General features: G+C 40.7%; 2 protein-coding genes and 1 pseudogene across 2 annotated transcripts; 1 reads left to right on the top strand and 2 right to left on the bottom strand.

Moving 5' to 3' along the window:
• Positions 1 to 2,083: 2,083 nt before the first annotated feature.
• Positions 2,084 to 4,878, top strand: LOC104436539 (AP-4 complex subunit sigma). The gene is made up of 4 exons (XM_010049345.3): positions 2,084 to 2,277; positions 3,992 to 4,078; positions 4,311 to 4,379; positions 4,466 to 4,878. The coding sequence occupies exons 1-4, from the start codon at positions 2,137 to 2,139 to the stop codon at positions 4,598 to 4,600; spliced, it is 432 nt and encodes a 143-aa protein (XP_010047647.1). The 5' UTR covers positions 2,084 to 2,136; the 3' UTR covers positions 4,601 to 4,878.
• Positions 4,879 to 5,184: 306 nt separating this feature from the next.
• On the bottom strand, positions 5,185 to 9,162 carry LOC104436538 (annotated as a pseudogene).
• Positions 9,163 to 16,993: 7,831 nt separating this feature from the next.
• On the bottom strand, positions 16,994 to 19,522 carry MIOX (myo-inositol oxygenase). Its single transcript, NM_001302717.1, is given in 11 exon segments — positions 16,994 to 17,020; positions 17,143 to 17,224; positions 17,322 to 17,400; positions 17,492 to 17,561; positions 17,703 to 17,825; positions 17,967 to 18,019; positions 18,152 to 18,211; positions 18,679 to 18,883; positions 19,004 to 19,085; positions 19,196 to 19,331; positions 19,492 to 19,522. Coding segments are annotated over 11 exon segments (948 nt in total).

The raw sequence follows: 19,522 nt of genomic DNA, 5'->3' as shown, positions 1-19,522 counted from the left end.
ACCGATCGTAGCTGTCCTCGGAGCGGCCCGTGCTTGCCTGATCCTCATTTCTAACTCGTCCCGGTCATGTAAATGATAACAGTAATAAATAATAGGACGACACTTTTTTTTACTCGACTACATCAGTCGAATTTTCAATGGAAAAATAAAATTGCCCCGAATCATTATACTGGTCGTGACCCCGAACTCCCTCACTTTCCTTCTTTTGTTTTTTTATTTTTTATTTTTTCCAGTATTTACTTCCGTAGCAATTAGTTTCATTGAAAAGATAAGATTCTAATAAACCTAATTATTTTCTATGTTGTCGAACAAATCCATAGATTTAATGTCGACTAAAAGAAAAAAAAAATAACATAGGCGTTTTCTATAATATATTGACTTGTTTAGAAACTCTCACTTCTGCTGTGCATATTATTATCAAATCATTTTCTTATCAATTGTGTTTTAAACCTATATACATATGATTGAATGATCGGATGAAAGAAAATAAAGAAGCCCCTCTTTAAATATTATCTACAGTAAAATGGCAGTTACCTTCCCTAACGTGAAAATTTGAAAGATGAAATTTAAAAGAATAAAAGAATCGCAAGAGACGAATCTAAAAACACCATGCGAATTGAAGATTCCGAGCGAGCATTTCACCGGATCCCCATGTCCCGACGTTACTTAGCTGTTGGACGAATTGGACGACACCCTTGGGATTGATAATTCTGAACAAATAAGGCTCAATTCCTTCAAGAATATCGACCTTAGTTCCGGTCTTAATTGTTGGACCGGACTTTTTTGTCTCGCAAAAAAGATGCTAACTTTACTTGAATCTTAATTCTAGAATTTTTTTTTTTTAATCTCCAATGGTAACCTAAAGTTTTTTTGTCTCGTAAAGAATCACCAACTCTAGCTCGGATTCTAACCCAAAACTTGTATTATCTAATAAAAAACATAAACCTTCAATCGGTACCCAAATCCAGTTCGTCAAGTTTCAAAAGATTCGACATGTTATTTCATGTAGGGAAAATTGTCAACAAAAGTCACAAATATATTGTAATTTATTGGCTCAATTTGCAGAGCTAGTACGAAAGCATGGAGCTATGTTAACCCAAAATTCAATCATAAACATTTTAATTGTATTAATTGAGTCATAAAATCTTTTGTGTTTTGTCGATTGAATCATCTAACAAATTTTGTCGAAACTTGTTAATATTGACAAATTTTAATAATACTTTTGAATCTTTAAGATTTTTTTCTTTTTCTTCTTTACATTTTCTTTTATTATTGTTAAAGGTTAGCAAGGGGCCGTGAGCCACTAGCCGAGGTTTAGCAGCCGCCACTAGTCATTGGGCAAGGGCATATAGGCGCTCACCAACAACGAGTGATGGTCACCGAGACTTGACTGGTGGTTGGTGACCCCAACTGTCCCTTAACAATAATTTTTCAATAAAAAAAAGTAAAGAAAGAAAAAGAAAAGTAAAATAAAATATAAAAATAAATATTATTAAAATATTATTAAAAATTATCTACGTTAATACTAACAATGACACATGAAATAACTTGCGTTCACGTTAATGATGTATGGCCAAAATTGGAGAAATGTGAGCATTTGAGTTTGGATTTAGGCGACAAAATCAAAATGGATCGAAGAAATGACTTACCTAGGGTGAACGAGGCATGCAATTTGGAAGATCAGAGCAAAAGTCCGAAAATTGAGAAAAATGAAACTTTGAATTCGCGATTGGTGGCATCCGAAAACTTGGAAAGCTCTTGAACCATCCGCAATTGTTATATATTAACGCAGTCGTGAGTTGCCACGTACATTTAAAACGACACGTTATGTCTAAAACACCATCATTAGACGAAAACTTGACAGAGTCCAATTAAAAGTCGTTTTTCATTTCTTTTGTGAATTTTGGATCAGAATTGAATTTCGAGGTAAAATTGACGTTGTTTTGCGCAAATCAGGCCAAGCAAAGTGATTGCATGCTCCACCGGCACCGGTGCCAACGCATTACTTCAGCTGCGAATTGAGCTTCGCCAAAGAAAGCAATTCAGTTCCCCTCTCTCTCTAAAAGCAATTCTCTCTCTCTCTCTTTCTCTGGGTGGAAGTTGAAGGTGAAGAAGGTGAAGGGAGGAGGAGAGGGGATGGGGATCAGATTCATACTGATGGTGAACAAGCAAGGCCAGACCCGCCTCGCCCAGTACTACGAGTACCTCACCCTCGAAGAAAGGCGCGCCCTTGAGGGCGAGATCGTCCGCAAATGCCTCGCCCGCACCGAGCAACAGGTTCCCCCCTTTCCCCCTTCGATGAACGCGTTTCCTGCCCTTTCTCCTTGTTCTTCATCCGCATCGATCGATCGATCGATCCCATCTTCCCAGATTCTAATTCTCGGTTCGCCTCGGCCCGATTCTGATAGCTCCTCGTTCGAGCTGTTGGGCGATTCTTGTTTGACATCGTTGATGGGGCGCTAGTACCAGTTTCGATTGGATCACGGGTTGATGCTTTGAGTTAAAGGAGAGGTATGGATTTATAGTGAGGAAACGTCAGCGCTCGATTCGCGCAAGAATTCGATTTGATTCTCGCGAATTGTTGACGTCGGAAATTATGGGCTTGGCTTGATTCTTGAATTTAGTTCTTATTGGCAAGGTTCTATCCAGGAAGCCGTGCTTTTGGATGGAATATCCGTCCGCCATAACTTAACCTTTGCATGACTATGTAGATCGATGGAGCCTAGGGTTTGGGCCTCAAATCGACAGTCTTGATAGGCGACTGCTATGGTGTCGAGAAAATGTTGCAAACTAGCTGGCTTCTTAGGGGACATTACTACATTTCCTGTTAGATCCTCGTTGCAATTTTTTGTTGCTCTAGTCCATTCTTAAATAAGGCGTTTGTTAAGCTCTGATAATTGAATACTTCAGCACTCAAATGCGATTCAATTGTGTTTGATAAGTTTGTACTAGATGTCGAGGAAATCACCTGACTGCAGTTCTAAATCATGTGCCCGCTCGAGTCGCGGAAATCTACTTAATATTGGAGGTTTAACATGAATAGTCACTGTCCTGCATATGTATAAGTTTGTAGTAGTTGTTAAGTAAATCAGCTAACTGCAGCTCTAAATCATGTACCCGCTTAAATCACCAAAACCGACATGATATTGGAGGTTTAACATGAATAGCCACTGTCCTGTTGCCAATAGTAACCATGATGTGAATAAGTGGTCGATGGTGGAGTCTGGAGTTGCTTTGGAGGTGTTAGGCATAGTGGTCGAGTTGGTGTTCTTCCTCTGGTGGTGGTGGTTAAGGTAATGATCAGGAATGATGGATCCACGAGGTTGATAAATGGGGGAGGCAAAACTTGTGATGGCGCAGGTGTTGGAGGTGGTGTTGCTGCTGGCAAGATGATGGAATGGCCACAGGGATTGGCATTGACAGCAGCAGAGATTGTGGTGGTAGTGGAGACGATAATGGTATGGCGAAGTCTGGAGTTGCTTTGGAGGTGTTGGGCGCAGTGGTCAAGTTGGTGTTCTTCTTCCGGTGGTGGTGGTTAAGGTAATGATCGCGACAATGATGGATCCAAGAGGTTGATAAATGGGGGAGGCGAAACTTGTGATGGCACAGGTGTTGGAGGTGGAATGGCCACAGGGATTGGCATTGACAGCAGCAGAGATTGTGGTGGTAGTGGAGATGATAATGGTGAGGTGTGGTGATGATCGTAGAAGCTTTGCAGTCAGTTAGATTTCAGATGACTACAAATACACTTCGCATTTTGATTATGCAGTAATTACAATCTTCATTAAGTGAGTATATATCTCTTAGAAGTTCACTGCTAATTGTTTAGTTCTATAATATTGCCTGATCATGTTTTTATTTGACTCCTTCCTGCTGTCCTGCTAGAGGACCTTGTATTTCCTCTTAACACAAATGGCTGTGGAAGTATTATTGCTCACTATCTTATCATTGCATATCTTGATTCTCAAATGGATATGTTGCTTGTCAACAGTGTTCATTTGTTGAGCATCGCAATTACAAGATTGTCTATAGGCGCTATGCATCACTTTTCTTCTTGGTTGGAGTTGACAATGATGAGGTAAGGCACCATCTTCTTGCCTAGTTTGCTTTCTCTTTAAGATTGTTTGCACCCTTGGAAGGTTTTTAATGGGTTTGACGGAGATCATGATATCATTTACTAAGTTTTTCTTTGCTTGTATAGCCCTTTTCGGTGTAGATATTCATGAATTATGATTTCAAACTTTAGACCTACATGGCCACCTAAAACTTTTCCTGCTGTAGTATTGATCTATCTGTGTAATATGTTCCAGAATGAGCTTGCGATCCTGGAGTTCATACATTTACTAGTGGAAACCATGGATCGTCATTTCGGCAATGTGGTGAGTCATAAGGCAATAGCCTCTCCCCTTCAGTTCCTTCAAAAATTATTTCAGAGCAGTTAATATCTCCTTCTGCTCAAATGCAGTGTGAACTGGACATCATGTTCCACTTGGAGAAGGCACATTTCATGCTGGAGGAAATGGTCATGAATGGATGCATTGTGGAAACCAGCAAAGCAAACATATTGACGCCGATACAGCTGATGGAAAAATCATCATGAAACCATACCCAGTAAAGTGTCCTGATTTTCTCTTGACGGCGCACCAAGGGTACATATTAGAGAACTCAGGGAGAATTATTTGTTGATGGTATATCACGAAGTCTTGCTCTTTATAATGAGCAATCCGTGCTTTGGTTGTAGAATTTTTCAAGGACGAATTGTGGATTTCTGGGGAAACTGATCACGGGGGCAGTGCAATCTTTTTGCAATATCACCGGAGTTGTAATGTACATTTCTGATAAAATGTCTGATATGCATTCAATTGTTCATCTCACCCAGTAAAGGATTCAAGAGGATCCGAGAAACGCATGTGAAAGACAGACTCGCGGTGGCAGAAACCTTATGTTGGCTTCCGTGATGTAATTCCTCCCAAGTCCTGTTCTACCGTTTACGTCTTGCCAATGGAAGTGCTAATTACAACTGCTATTTGCTTTGCTTGCTTATTGATTTTCGCGCAACCATTGGCCTGACTTGGAAGCTTCTGCTTGCATTTTGTACGTCGAAGACGCATCGCTTTGATATTTTCCCAAACATGTGTAGAAGCAAATTCATGGAGTTCATCGTGTCCTAATGCGGAAACATCATTGAAGCAATGGCTGGTGATCTCAATACAAGTCACCATCTATCTATATAAAGCACTTATTTCTCCATTCCGCCGGAACAATGTACCTACCTAAGTAATTGTACCATATACGTGTACAAGATCCTGATTCTTACATTCAATAAAACAAGCAGCGTCACTTGCAGCTTGCATGGATTTGCGCCAAAAGATCATTCTAGCCCGCGATTATTCATTCACAGTTATTTACAAAAATAATATCAAACCGCAGCAGGCTTCCCATCTTTTCTAGGATCACTTACAGCAGTAAGAGTTCCACGGACAATTCCAGAGTTCAAGCCCTTGCGACTTTTGCGACCCAAATCGAGCGTGTCTTGTAGATTTTGAACGACAAGCTGAACAATGGCTCCTCCTGCTATAGCTTCTAACTGATGACCTATCCCGTTCAGGAAAAGCTTTCGTTTGTCTGAAAGCTCAATGTGAATACCATTGATGCAGGTGCATTTTCATACATTACCACATTCGGTATCAGCTGCAAAATAGGAAAAGGGCTGAGTAAAACATGACCAGAACGTAACAACTTCTAATGGGAATTCAATTGCAAGTTCTTGAATAAATATGGGCGAAATGGTACCCTGTGGTAGACCCTTGGATCCTTGACAGCATCCAATGGTTCCATTCCCAGGACAAAGTGATTCAGAAAAACTTGGGTCACTGCTGGAATTATGTTCATTCCTCCACTCCCTCCTACGACCCCTGCCAACTGGTTATCCTGCATTCAGTAGATCTGGATTAGAAACCCAAAATTCAAGTTCAGAAGAGACAAAGTTTAGGTTTCCAGGGAAACTCGACAGATGGTGCGAGGATTTTTTGAAAGACTTCTGATCTGGTGTCCATTGTACTTTTACTTGCTTAAATTTGATTCGATGAATACGAGATAAGAGCTATTCTGTCAAAGACAATGGAGATTCTCTTCATGTCAAAACAAAGCCAAAGAACTGTTTGTTTGCTTACCTTGCTGATGATGAGTGGAGTCATGGAAGACAAAGGTCTCTTGTTTGGTTCGATGAAATTCGCTGGAGCAGGTGGCAGGTGGTCGGGAGAAATCTCCGTGGGTGTCGAGAAGTCGCCCATCTCATTGTTAAGCACAATACCTGTAGTAGGCGATAGAACCCCACCCCCAAATGGATAATTAACAGTCGTAGTCATAGACACAGCATTCCGATCTGCGTCTACAATACCGAAATGACTGGTACCATGATCTCTAAGTTGACTCCACCTGCCAACAGAGGGTTTAAAACATTTAAATAACAAGAAGTTCACAACGGAGCGGAGGTCTGTTTTGGATTTGCCAAATTCAAAGGAGGATCTTCATACTTGTACAAGTAATACTCCGAAGGGAAAGTAGTATCGTCGAGTATCTTTTGCCTCAGTTGCTTGGCGAAGGATGGAGAGAGCATCTTGGACACGTACTCATCGATGCTCACAAAATTAGGGTCACCCAAGTTCATCCGGATGGCAAACATGTGCTTCATCGCCTCTATCAAGCGGTGCATCCCGAGACTTCCCTCTACAGCATTGGAATTTCCATAGCTGTTGAGGATGTTCATGATCTGTTCATGGCCATTACAAAAGATCAGGCACTCCAAGTCTGTCTATACTCTAAAGAACAGCAATCTTTGTCACTCTCTCATAGACAAATTCTAACTTCCGCTCTCAACATTTGATCACAACACTTTCCCATTCAATAGGCTCCCAGAATCGGAACATTTCCTCATAGCAGTAGTCGATCATTGCTACTTCATATGTTTGGTGTCACAAAAAACGTAATCTCTAAAAGAAATTACTCACCAGAGAGAGCCCTAACGTTCCGCTCGAGGGAGGCTGCATTCCAAATATAGTATAGCCCATGACCTCAGCAGACATCGCATCTGTTACTTCGACTTTATAGTTTCTTAGGTCCTCCATCGTCAAAATCCCTCCAGCCTCTCTTACGTCCTTGACCAACTTCTCCCCAACGCTCCCATTGTAGAATGCCTGTGGCCCTTGTTCTGCTATGGCCTCCAAGCTCTGGCCCAATTCCACATTATAACAGGTGTCGCCAGCACGTAACAGCTTCCCACCAGGCGCAAACACTTGTCTTAAGCCAGGATCATTCAAGATCCTCTTCGCAGCATTTGCAATGTGATGCGCAAGGTATGGAGCGACCACAAACCCTTCTTTTGCCAGTTTTATGGATGGCTGGAAAAAGGTCCTCCATGGCAAACGGCCGTGTTTCAACCATGCCTGATGAAGGCCGGCTATTTCACCAGGCACTCCCATAGACAAAGCACCATAGTACTTAGCCGAGGGATTGTTCTCGTACATGTCCTGTAACAGCAATAAAAGTTACTATGTTTGACAGCTGGGAGAGACAAATCAGACAGTTCGACATAGGAGAGATCCCAATGGGACTAGTTGTTTCATCTATACCTCCAAGATAATTCATTTGAACGGAAGTTTAATACTTGATAAAAGTTCAGAGGACAGCATTTAGTGAATCAATTCCAAAGCTAGACAGATGGCTATGGCTACTAGTATATTTACTAAGTCACGATAATAATTAACTCTACTAGACTATAGAACAGATGATCTGCAATAAACTAAAGCCTTTATCAACTGAACAGGTCTGTGGATACAGTTCAGTGGCGGAGAGGGGATAAACCTGTGAAGCAGCCAAAGGAGCTGTTTCCCTTGAATCGTAGGCTTCGGTTTTCAATGTTGATGAAGACTGGACAATCATGAATGCGCCGCCTCCAATCCCACTTGCCATCGGATTGACGACACCAACGCACAAAGCAGTGGCAACAGCAGCATCGACCGCGTGCCCTCCTTTCCTAAGCATTGACGCCCCAATCTCAGAACAACGGCCATCATCAGCAGCAACTACGCCTTTCTCTGACTCAACAACTATAGCATCGTTCAGAATACTCCCACTGTACTTGCTCCCAACACCCACAGCCCGTGCATGGATGTCCCCTGATACTACAAGCCCAAGAACTGCAATTGCAAAAGATGGAACGCCCAAATTAGAACAGTAACGCCTCGCATCCCATGTATGATCAGAGATAAAACTGCTTTCAGTGCAAATTAAAGGACCTTCCTAAGGTAGGATTAGCAGATGCACTATGGCCATGGTACTTCAATTTCACATGGCATGTATCTACTGTGATCTAACCAATGAGACCTGCCAGTTCAGACATTGATCATGCACCATAAGAAGTGTCCTCATTTCTCGTGTGCTTTTTATCTCTTTCCTTCATTCTCTGCCTTTCACCCAAACAGGACAAGTTTTTTTTAGCTATGTGGTGCCTGATCGAATAATACAGGCCGAACTAGTGGTCGTGCTTAGGCTAGCAGCAATCTTCTTGTTCAATTTGGCAAACCATTAACGGTGAAGGCAAAAAGTTAAATTGAGAAAATCCTCACTCTCCCCCAAACTGAAACATACTATGACAACATTCAGCTTGAAAAGGGTTGATTTTGCATACCCAGAAGTACGGATTTTCCACCGGCAGATGATGATTCTTCAACGGCCAGAGCACGAGAAAGAAAGAAGAACGAAAACCCAGAATTCTTGATCCCAACCCAGAAAGAAATGGTAGAAGGAAAACAGAACTCACCCGTGACAGAGACGAAAGCAAGGAAAAAGCACAGAGCTTTGGTCCAATTCCTCCTCCCCCGCTTCTCCTCGTGCCTGATCAAATCATGACTGCCAAGAAGAGGAGCATCCATGCCTCCTCGCCGCACGAGCGCCTTCCGCTTTTGGCCAATGCACAGACTGAGATAGACAGACAGACAGACAGACAGACAGAGAGGGACCGGCGGATACTTATAAACGTTTGAGGCAGAATGACTGGTGGGGTTGGTTGTTCCTGTGGTCGATGTAAGAGAGCCGATATATCGGACAGATTCGCCCGGTGGCGTGCGCCGTCCGGTCGTTCGTTCGGCTGAGGAGGAGAGGCGGATGCTGAGATGGAATCAAGAAGGAGAAAACCGGGAATTCCCCGCGTGACCTTTGGAATCTTCAGAAAGCAAAACCGCTGATTGGCCACCCACTTCCCACTGTTGCAAAGTCCAAAAAATGACATTGTTCAGGAGCACGTCATCAGCTTGGTTTGTCTGGAACTGGCTCCTGCCGAGTTGGAAACATTTACTTTATCAGATATTTTCGCTTATGCACAAACCTGAAGCAAAACCCTTTCATCCCAGGGCGTAAATAATAATCACTGTAATTTTACGATCGTCTTCTATATATTCACACGTCGCCAGCGTATCTAAACCCTGTTTTAGACGTATTTAATGAGGAAATATGCCAATTTTGGAACGCAAGCCACACGTGTCGGGGAAAACGAGTGCAACGAGAGTTGGATCACTTCTTGCTTGGTCAGAAAGGCGCTATTGGTAAAAATTCATAAGATATTTTTGTAGCCGGTGAAATTATGTCATATGCATGTGTAATTTTGAAAGTGGAATGGTAATGGAAAATTGATAAATGTACGCTCGTCGCTAACTCGATTTTCGTAAGTAGAATAACTCCTTACATATTCAGCATGCACTAGTTAATATTTATAATAGAAGAGGTGAATAAGGGTTTGAAAAAATTGGAACTTGAAGTCATTATCCCGATATTGTCTAGGCATTTCATGCGAGATTACAATCAACTGCTCTAAACTTGTGGAATAATCGCCATCAATCTTATAAAATCCCACAAAATGCTGTTCTTTTGGAATGATCATTCCATGTTTCAACCTAACGGCCTCCTTGTAAAATAGGGTAAAAATAATATTTTTACGTAGTACCTGTTTTGTCGGTATTCTACTCTCGAGGGTATTTTTAAGTGAAGAACATAATTCATTTTCCATGGACAATTACCGCAAAATCTTTGGAAAAATGGGAATATAATATGAGTTTGGTAGAGCGACGACTCGGCACGAAATCACTGGGTTTTGTGGAGCGGGATACGTTACGTTAAAACATGAGGGCAGGTTTAGGTGATGACGAAACACGAATTGTTTTATTTTATTCAATTATTGTAATAATCTATGTTTGTTTTTTTCCATAACACGTCACGGCTTTGAATAAATATCAATGATAAAATCTCTTCACAATCCCATTTTATATATAATTACTTCAGAAAACGTAACTGGTCGCTATTGGGTAATTATAATTATATGGGTTGACAAATCAATTCTAGAATCTCAAGGACATTGATGTATAGCCGAAAAAATCAGGAAAAAAGAAAAACTCCCCAGAATTTTTTTTTTTGGGAGAATGATTTACTCGATAACATTTTTTTCGTTCAAAATTTACTAGTATTAATTTCTATCAACGCCGTTCTTGGCGGTCAATGAACATTCGAGCCGTGAGATATTATGTTTCGATCTTACACGATTGAAATTCCGATGGAGCTCGCGAATCTTTAAGAATGAGAGTTTTACGAATTTGAGAGTGTCTTTGCGAAATTGGTCATCGATGACGCATAACAACTGCACTTGATCATTTGGAAGAAAGAAAAGTAGGGAGGATATGTCCAATTCCAACTCCTTCCGTCGATTGTTTCGTCAAACCACGAAAAGGAATTGTCAAACGATGCTTTTGGAGAAAGTAAAAGGCGAAATTAGACCAAGGTTCTTCCCAAGAAGGCCGATTAGTCCAGGTGCATGATCCTTAGAATTCTGATCAGGGTTGTGCAACCGATTCCACTCTATCCGAAGACTGAAACAGACAGACAACGGAAATAGTTATGGTTCTTGTCTAAAAAATTTTGGAATGGATAGGCTCCAAGTTTTAAATACTAAATTTATCCACTCGGGAACCAATGGTCAAAACATATATTATGAAGTTGTAAAAAATGATTTTGTCTTTATAAATGAATTTACCTTCCATTTTACTTTATATCTCAATTTGTTTTGTATGGATATTTTATTTTGAACCATTTTGTTACTCATACTATTCTAATGCAAATGCCATTTGTTTTGGTTTCGAAAAAACGAAGCAAAAAAATAAAAGATCGATTCTCATATAGACTTTGGAACCAAACCAAAAAATAATAAAGTAGATTATAAGATAAACATAATACATTCCAGATTCGAAAAATTGACAAGCAATTCTAATAGGGCAGCTTCAGCACCCATGTTGAAATTAATCATTTCTACTGAATCGAAAGAGCATGACCCAGGTGGGGCCCCCTCCGACAAGCAAGTTCATGCGCCGAGCACGCGGACACAGGGCCCACGTGTGAGATGAAAATGAAAAACAATCGAGCACGTGATGCGCAAGTATAACTACCAGTCCACCAACTCCCGCTTGGCTTAGCTGGATTTGCTATTATTCTGCTCATTTTGTGGGCCCCTTTGAGAATTTGTATTTTTGTCGATTTTTTTTTTTTTGGGAGATTCATTTTCAGCCCCCTAAAGAAGAATCTGATGCAGAGAGAAAGAGAGAGACTGGAAGTACCAACTTGTATTAAATCAATGTGTAGTAGTGGTCAATGAGGAGATGAATGAAACCTGATTAAACCAATCACAAAAAAGAAGTCAAAGCTACTGTTTTTCAACTAGGGGCTATAAAAGAAGAGAGAGAGAGAGAGACCGGAACTACTAACCTGTATTAAATCAATGTGTAGTAGTGATCAATGAGGAGATGAGTGAAGACCTGATTAAACCAATCACAAAAGAGGAAAGTTAAGTTGTTATGTTTCAACTAGCGGCTATAAAGGTGCCGGGATCAGACGAGCTAAATGGTTTATTTTATCAAAGTTATTGGCCTATCATCAATAACGACATCTTCAGCATGGCGCAATCTTTTTTCAACCAAGGTACATTTGAACCAGAGCTCAATATAATGCATATTACTCTCATCCCTAAAGTAACAAATCCAGAAAATATCACCTTATTCAGACCTATAAGTCTTTGCAATTTCAATTATATGATTATAGAGAAGGTACTGGCTAATAGGTTGAAACATTGGCTACCAAAGATAATCTCTGTGGAGCAAACTACTTTTATAAGTGACAGCTAGATCCAAGACAATATCTTTATAGTCCAAGAGATGATTCATCAACTAAGGGTGAGAAGAAGAAAGTGTAAATTTCAAGCCATTTTAAAACTAGATATGCAAAAAGCATATAACATAGTTAAATGGAATTTTCTATGTGATTATATGCTGAGGCTGGAGTTCCATGAAAAATGGGTTAACTGGATAAGGTAATGTATCTCGTTGGTGTCTTTCAATGTCTTAGTTAATGGTGAACCTTCAGCTATCTTTAGGCCTACTAGAGATATTCGGCAAGAGGACCCTCTCTCCCCTATCTATTCATTATCATAGCCAATATCCTCTCGACCCTTATGAGTAAAGCAATCTAAGATGGAAGTATAAATGGTATTCGCCTAAATCCAACATGCCCAACACTCTCGCATCTCCTCTTCACTTATGATGCCATCTTTTTCTTAGATGGAACAATAAGAGAAGCTCATAATGTAGCCAATGTATTGAACCAATAATGTTATATGTCAGGACAAGCTATCAACCTCAATAAATCAGGTCTTTCTTTGGAAGAGATTTTGCCCATAGAACCTTAAATAGAATTTAGCAACCGAATTGAGAGTTCCTATCTCAGAAAAAAAAATAGGAAATACATTGGAATTCCATCGGACTAGGGTTGCACAAAAAAGCAAATATTTGCTTGGATTGTTGTTAAAGTCGAGAGGAAACTTGAAGGATGGGAATAGAGGTTGATCTCGAAGGCATGAAAGGAAATTCTCATTAAGACAATTATTCAAGCCTTAACCCAATATGCTATGTCCATTTTTAAAATTCCAACCTCCATTTGCCACACTATTGAAAAGCAAATAGCCTCATTTTTTGGAATGGAAACAGAATGTAGCTAAAAGAGGTATTCATTGGAAAAAATTAGGAAGATTTGAAAACTAGGAAGGATTGTGGTGATCTAGGTTTTAAGGATTTAGTGGCTTTTAACAAAGCAATGTTGAGGAAGTAGGCTTGGAGAATTGTTCAACAACCGGATGCCCTATGGTGCCAAGTTCTTAAAAGTATTTACTTTCCTCGAGGTGAAGCAGCGACGAGCATAGAGAGATTTTGGGATTCAAAATTTTGAAACCTCCGTTGGGTGAAAGAAATGGGAAATGGTAATTCTCTTTCATGGAGAGCAACGTAAAGCCTCTGCTTCTCTTTCCTTCATTTGAAGGAGAAAGTAAGAGGAAAGAAGAAAGCCTATGTGCCATAATAAATGCATTGCAGATGAGAGAGAATGTGCAGGCCAGGAGGAGAGTGGACGTGTGCAAGCTAGGAGAGGGTAGGAAGAAGGCTAGGAGAAGAGAGAGAGGAAAAATGCATAAGACAGCAAGGGACCCACACTTCCATGGCGCCACGTGAGTGGTCGGGGACCATGCTAACATGGCACTCCCGGATCACCCGATATTTTCTCTTCCACCAACTCCGCTAAGCCAAGATGGTTTTGTTATTATTCTACTCATTTTGTGGGCCCCTTTGAAAATTTGCATTTTGTCGATTTCTTTTTTGGGAGATTATTTTCAGCCCCTAAAGAAGAATCTCATGCGCCTAGGGCCAAAACTACGAAGCCCATCTTCTTTTCCTTCTTCTTCTTCTTCTTTTTTTCTTTAAAATTTCTTCATTGCGTATTAAGAAAATCGAATGTGTCTCTCCTTTTATCGTGATTTTACATCTATTGCATCGTAAATAAGAAGAGAGTGTATATCATAGTTAGACTACTTGAATAACAAAATAAGGATAGTGTAATTTGAATTTGACACTGACATCTACAAGTATGAAAATCATAATGTTTATGCAAAAATGATTCCTAACACATGCTACATCATTTGTTGGGTAAACTAAAGAGACATGAAATTACCTTCAAAATTGAATCCCCACAAATTTTAAGTTTCGCATGATATTGAACAATTGGGAAAGTGCTAAAAGTCCTAAACCTTTTAGCTTTGTGTCGATTTAGTCCTAAACCTTTTTTTTGTGCCGATTTAGTCATAAACATTTTTACGTTGTGCCAATTCAGTCCTTTTCGGTCAATTTTGGCTGGATTTTGCTAACTGAACGTCGGCCAGCTGATGTGGCATGATCAATGCTGACGTGTATAACTTTTAATAATATTTTAAGATTTTTGAATTTTTTTCTTTTATTTTTTTTCTTTTTCTTTTTTTTATTTCTTTTTCTTTATTCTTTTTCTTTTTTTTTCTTTCTTTTATTCTTCCTCCACTCGATCGTCGGAGCTCGGCAATCGGCCGAGGCGACGCTCCTGGTGAGGTTCGAGGTCGACCTTGTTGGCCACCTCGCCAATGGCCGTGAGGGCGGCCTCGTGATCCGGGTGGTGAGGCTCGCCTCGCCGAATCTAAAGAGGATCGAGCCTCGCCCATGGTCGGTGAGGGCGAGCCCTTCGGCTCGGCATGAGGCCAACTGGACTCCTCCTTGGCTCCGTTCTTCGATCCCAATCTCGCCCTAGAAATTTCCTCCCTCCTCCGCTGCTCGTCGTCATCGTTGTCATCGTCTCTAGGGTTTACGGGAGATCGGGGGTGTCTTGATCGCGCGGCTCTAGGCCTGGATTTTCGCTTGTTTCTCCCGCAGCGACAATCCGTCGAGGGTGGGGGTTTTGTGATTCCTAGGTTCTCCAAGGCAACTAGCCCCGCGTCGAGCTGGCGAGGCTCGCCCTCGCTAGCCATGGCGAGGCTCGACCCTCGCCGGATCGGCGAGGGCGAGCCTTGCCACCCAAGTCGCGAGAGCGGCCTCACACGGGCGGGTGAGGCTCGCCCTCGCCCGATCTGGCGAGGTCGAGCCTCATCGGCCATGGGCGAGGCTCGATCCTCGCCAAATTTGGCAAGGTGGCCGGCGAGGTCAACCTCACCAGCCGTCGCCTCTAGCCGGTTGCCGAGCTCCGGCGACCAGTTGGAGGAAGAAGATGAGAAGAAAAAAGAAAAGAATATAAATAAAAAAAAATAAAATAAAAATATTCAAAAATATTAAAATATTATTAAAAGTTGTATACGTTAGTGCCAACCAAGATCCATGGCGGCGAGGTCAACCTCACCAGCCGTCGCCTCTAGCCAGATTTCTTCGAGCTCCGACCAGCTGGAGGAAGAAGATGAGAAGAAAAAAAGAAAAGAATATAAATATAAATAAAATAAAATAAAAATATTCAAAAATATTAAAATATTATTAAAAGTTGACACGTCGGCGTCGACAGCCACGTTAGCCAACCAAAGATCCAATAGCAAAATCCAGCCAAAATTGGCCGGAAATGACTGAATTGATACAACATAAAAAGGTTTAGAATTAAATCGACCAAAAAAAGTTTAAGACTAAATCGACACAAAGCCAAAAGGTTTAGAACTTTTTTGGCACTTTTCCCTCAAACAACAAGTCCTAGATTCTTTTACGTATTTCCAGCCACAAAATTCTTAAGTGAAAGTTCAGCCCAATGTTTAAAAGGAAGCGTTAAATATTTAAATATAAAATCATGTTTTCATTGAATAACTTAAAAGAACCCATATTTTTAGAGAAAGTAATTGAGACCTCATGAAATATCGTATTTTTATCGAAGTATGAGTTTTGTGAATCGCGTGCATACGCGTATTTTACGTAAAAGACGTGTCCTCTACTCATAAATTGTTGGGAAAGCAACTCCACCAACTCCGCTTAGCTGAGCTGGTTTTGCTATTATTCTGCTCATTTTGTGGGCCCCTTTGAGAATTTGCATTTTTGTCGATTTTTTTTTTTTGGGAGATCCATTTTCAGCCCCTAAAGAAGAATCTTATGGGCCTAGGCCCAACACTATGAAGCCCGTCTCCTTTTCTTCCTTCACTTTTTTTATTGTTATTTTCTTCAATGCATCGTTTTTTTTTTGGGTCGAATTCATTGCATCTTTAAAAAATCGAATGCGTCTCTCCTTCTATCGCGACTTTACATCGATTGCATCGTAAATAAGAAGAGAGCGTTATATTATAATCGGACTACTTGAATAACAAGACATAATAACAATATTGTGATCTAACATGTTATGTTATTAGTTAGCTAAATTAAGGATGTGAAATCCCCATTTGAAATTGAATCTCCATGAAATTTCGCATGGTATTGAACAAGAAATCCTAGACCCATTTATATATTTTCAGCCACAAGTCTTATGTGAAGAGTTCAGCATTATGTTTAAAAGGAAGTGTTTAATAATTAAACATCAAACCACATGTTTATTGGATAACTTAAACAAACTTATGTTTCTAGAGAAGTTACTTGTGATCACACGAAATTTCGCATTTTTATCCGAGTATGAGTTTTATGTAAAAGTGCACGTACTTTACTCATGAATTGTTGTCAAAGTAACACACTACAATGAATATGTGAACATTCGTGCTGCGTATGGATCCAAGGAAGATGCATGACATTAAATATGCGATAGTAATTTTGAAACGTGTCGACCAATTTTATTATTCTGTTTATTACTTTCAAAATATGTTACCCCATATAAGATTTTATAGAAATAGTTCCCTTTATCGATGAAATAGCTCAGCTTAATAGGCAAGTCCAAGCATATAACAACCGAACATAATTTCGAATTTGCTAAATGCCAATCGATTGAAACAAAAATAATTGCACATTGGATGGAAGGACAATCCCAAATCCATCTCTCTTTTTTTCCTTTCATTTATTCTCTTCACATCAAACCAATCAAACATGAGATTAATTGAAGAAGCTAAAACAGCAATGCACTGCCTTCTCAACCAATTAACTCCTCGAACCTCCTAAGATCATTACCACCTGAGCTTCGCCGGGAAATACTGCAATTGGAAAAAAAAATTATGTTAAAGCAACAGATAAATTGGAAAAAATACATATTCTCTTATACATTTTTACATAAACGGATATAATCTATTAATTTTTTTTTTTAAGGGAAACTCACTTTCTCAATGAGTGACATGTAGTATGGCTTGACTTCCTCAACATCGATCCTGACCTTGCTCTTGCTGTAAAGATCGTATTTGCTGCAGGAGGTTTAGCAAAGCACAAATTACTAATCAATACCAAACAAAATTACACTAAAAAAAAAAAAACTGAAAATTATCAGAATTTTATCAGTACTTGAATATCTTGAGCCACTTCATGCTCTCCTTATCCTGCTCGTTCATGAGGTGCGTGTACGCCCCGCACCTATGCAATGCTGCCACGAGACGAAAGCACAAAGATGACCATGAATTTTAATTATGGAAGAAAACCAATCAACCGGCGAAATTGGGAGCTTAATTACTTACGATAAAACGAATGGTAACGGATGATGAACAATGCTGCCGGAGGGAGAGTGGTTTTGTTTTCTTTGGCCACCTGCAGATTTTTTGCAAATTTTTCCAATCAATTTAGCCACATTGCCATCTTTGGATGATTACCCAATTTTTTTTTACTAATTTTGATTATTTATAGTAATTAATTTTGAAAATTAGAGCGAAAAGGTGATAAGATAATTACCAAGTACATGTAGTCATCATGACCCCATGTTATCATCACATTGTCCAGGCCGCATCCTTCGCTGTAAATCCCGCATTTGGTGTTGTAGGCAGGATTGTGGTAGTCCGGGTTGCCCTCAAAGTACTGCATCAAATTAGTAGAGATTAAGATTAAGGATTAGGATAAAGATTAAAGATTAAAGATTAAAGATTAAGGATAAGAATAAAGATTTTTGTCCCAAATTGAATGTGTAAATTGAGTAGGATTCGAGAGATTGCAAAAGACCTTGTGGTGGACAATGGATTCGTCGAAGGCGCATCCGAGAGGATGTGTATCACCTGTCGTGAAGTCAAGAGTAATTAGATATATAATTTTTTAAATTGAGTGAAAAATGCGTAAATGGCCAAAAATAAATAAATAGGAAAATGCCAAAAAAAAGAGGGGAGGGAAGAGGGAAAAAAAAAACTCACCAACTACAGCCCATTGGGGAAGCCCACCGAAGCTGGGGTGGAGCAGCACCTTTCCAAGATCTAAAAAAAATGTAGCAAATCAAATGTCTTTTCAAGGAGGGGAAAGGAAAATCTGTCTTCTTTTGTCACCTTAGCATGCACAACTATAGACAAACAAGGGCCGCCAGACCGGCCGACAGTGTTTTCGAAACCGTACAAGAGATCACCACTCGTACCGAACAGGGCCAGGCTAATCGAATCGGGTCAATCGAGTTTCAAAACACTAGCCCAATACCTTTCCAGAATCGCGTGCATCCCACTTGATGGGCGATTTAGATCCAATCAAAATTCCAATTTGGTTGGGCCTCGCGTGAGAGGGGCTTGCTACAGAATTTTGCCAATTTATATGGTCAAATCTATGACAGAGGGAGTTTCCTTATAGGAAACATCTTAATGGGTTCTCAATATCCCAATTGTTTATGGTCAAACCCTAGATTGCTTGAGCCTATAGAAAAGGATCTGGAGGCATATTAGTAGGGGGCATATACCGTGGATAAGGCCGGTCAAATGCAACCAGTCCTCGTCAGGATAATCCTTCCGGATGGCTTCGGCGGTTTGAAGCAAGTGCTCGATCTGAGGCTCGTCCAGATCAGGGTCGCTCTCGTCTATCACATCGTTCAGGAGCTCGCAGCACTCCCATATGCTCATCTCTATCTTGTCCAACTTGCCGTATTCCTCCCTCTTCCTCTTCACCTGAATGTCCATAGTAAACATGAGCAAAAGAAGTGGGAGGGAAACAGAAAGAAAGATGCGAACTTTCATGGAGAATTCGACAGAAACCAGCGTGTTCGTCGATCGGTTTTCGTTTCTTACAAAGTCGTACGTCTGGTGGATGTGGTTCAGCCGGTAGAACTCCTCCACCGTCTTCTGCCTCTGGCTTTCTGCATCATAGTCCCTGCCAACCCAGAAAAGTTCCATCAGAAACCACTTCGTTGCATGTAAAATCTCGCATTCCATCAGAAGGATGGCCGAAGCGAGCCGGAGAGAAAAAGATGAGAGGAGGACCTGAAAGAGTGACCGAATGCATTGATCTCGGGAGCCAAGAACCCGTCGTTCGACGCCTCTTTCGGCACCGCGAACCCGCCGTCGAGCACCAGGTCGTTGGTGATCGTCAGCGTCTTCTGCTCCTCTGCTTGGGCACCTGAAAAACACACCGGACTCGACTCAGAATATGGAAAAAGGCCTCGTCAACTCAACTCATCTGCAGGCTAGCATGCCGACGCTCGTGTCTTGAAACGAAACCCTAGAGACCGAAATAAAAAGAAGAACTTGAAGAGAAATAATGGGTTTTGCGGGGGTACCATTCTCGATCTGCTCAATGAGGATAGTCAT

The sequence above is a fragment of the Eucalyptus grandis genome, chromosome 3 (assembly GCF_016545825.1).
Source record: "Eucalyptus grandis isolate ANBG69807.140 chromosome 3, ASM1654582v1, whole genome shotgun sequence".
In the NCBI taxonomy this organism is placed as follows: Eukaryota; Viridiplantae; Streptophyta; class Magnoliopsida; order Myrtales; family Myrtaceae; genus Eucalyptus; species Eucalyptus grandis.
Note: the sequence above shows the minus strand (reverse complement) of the source record. Positions and strands in the feature narration are given on the sequence as shown.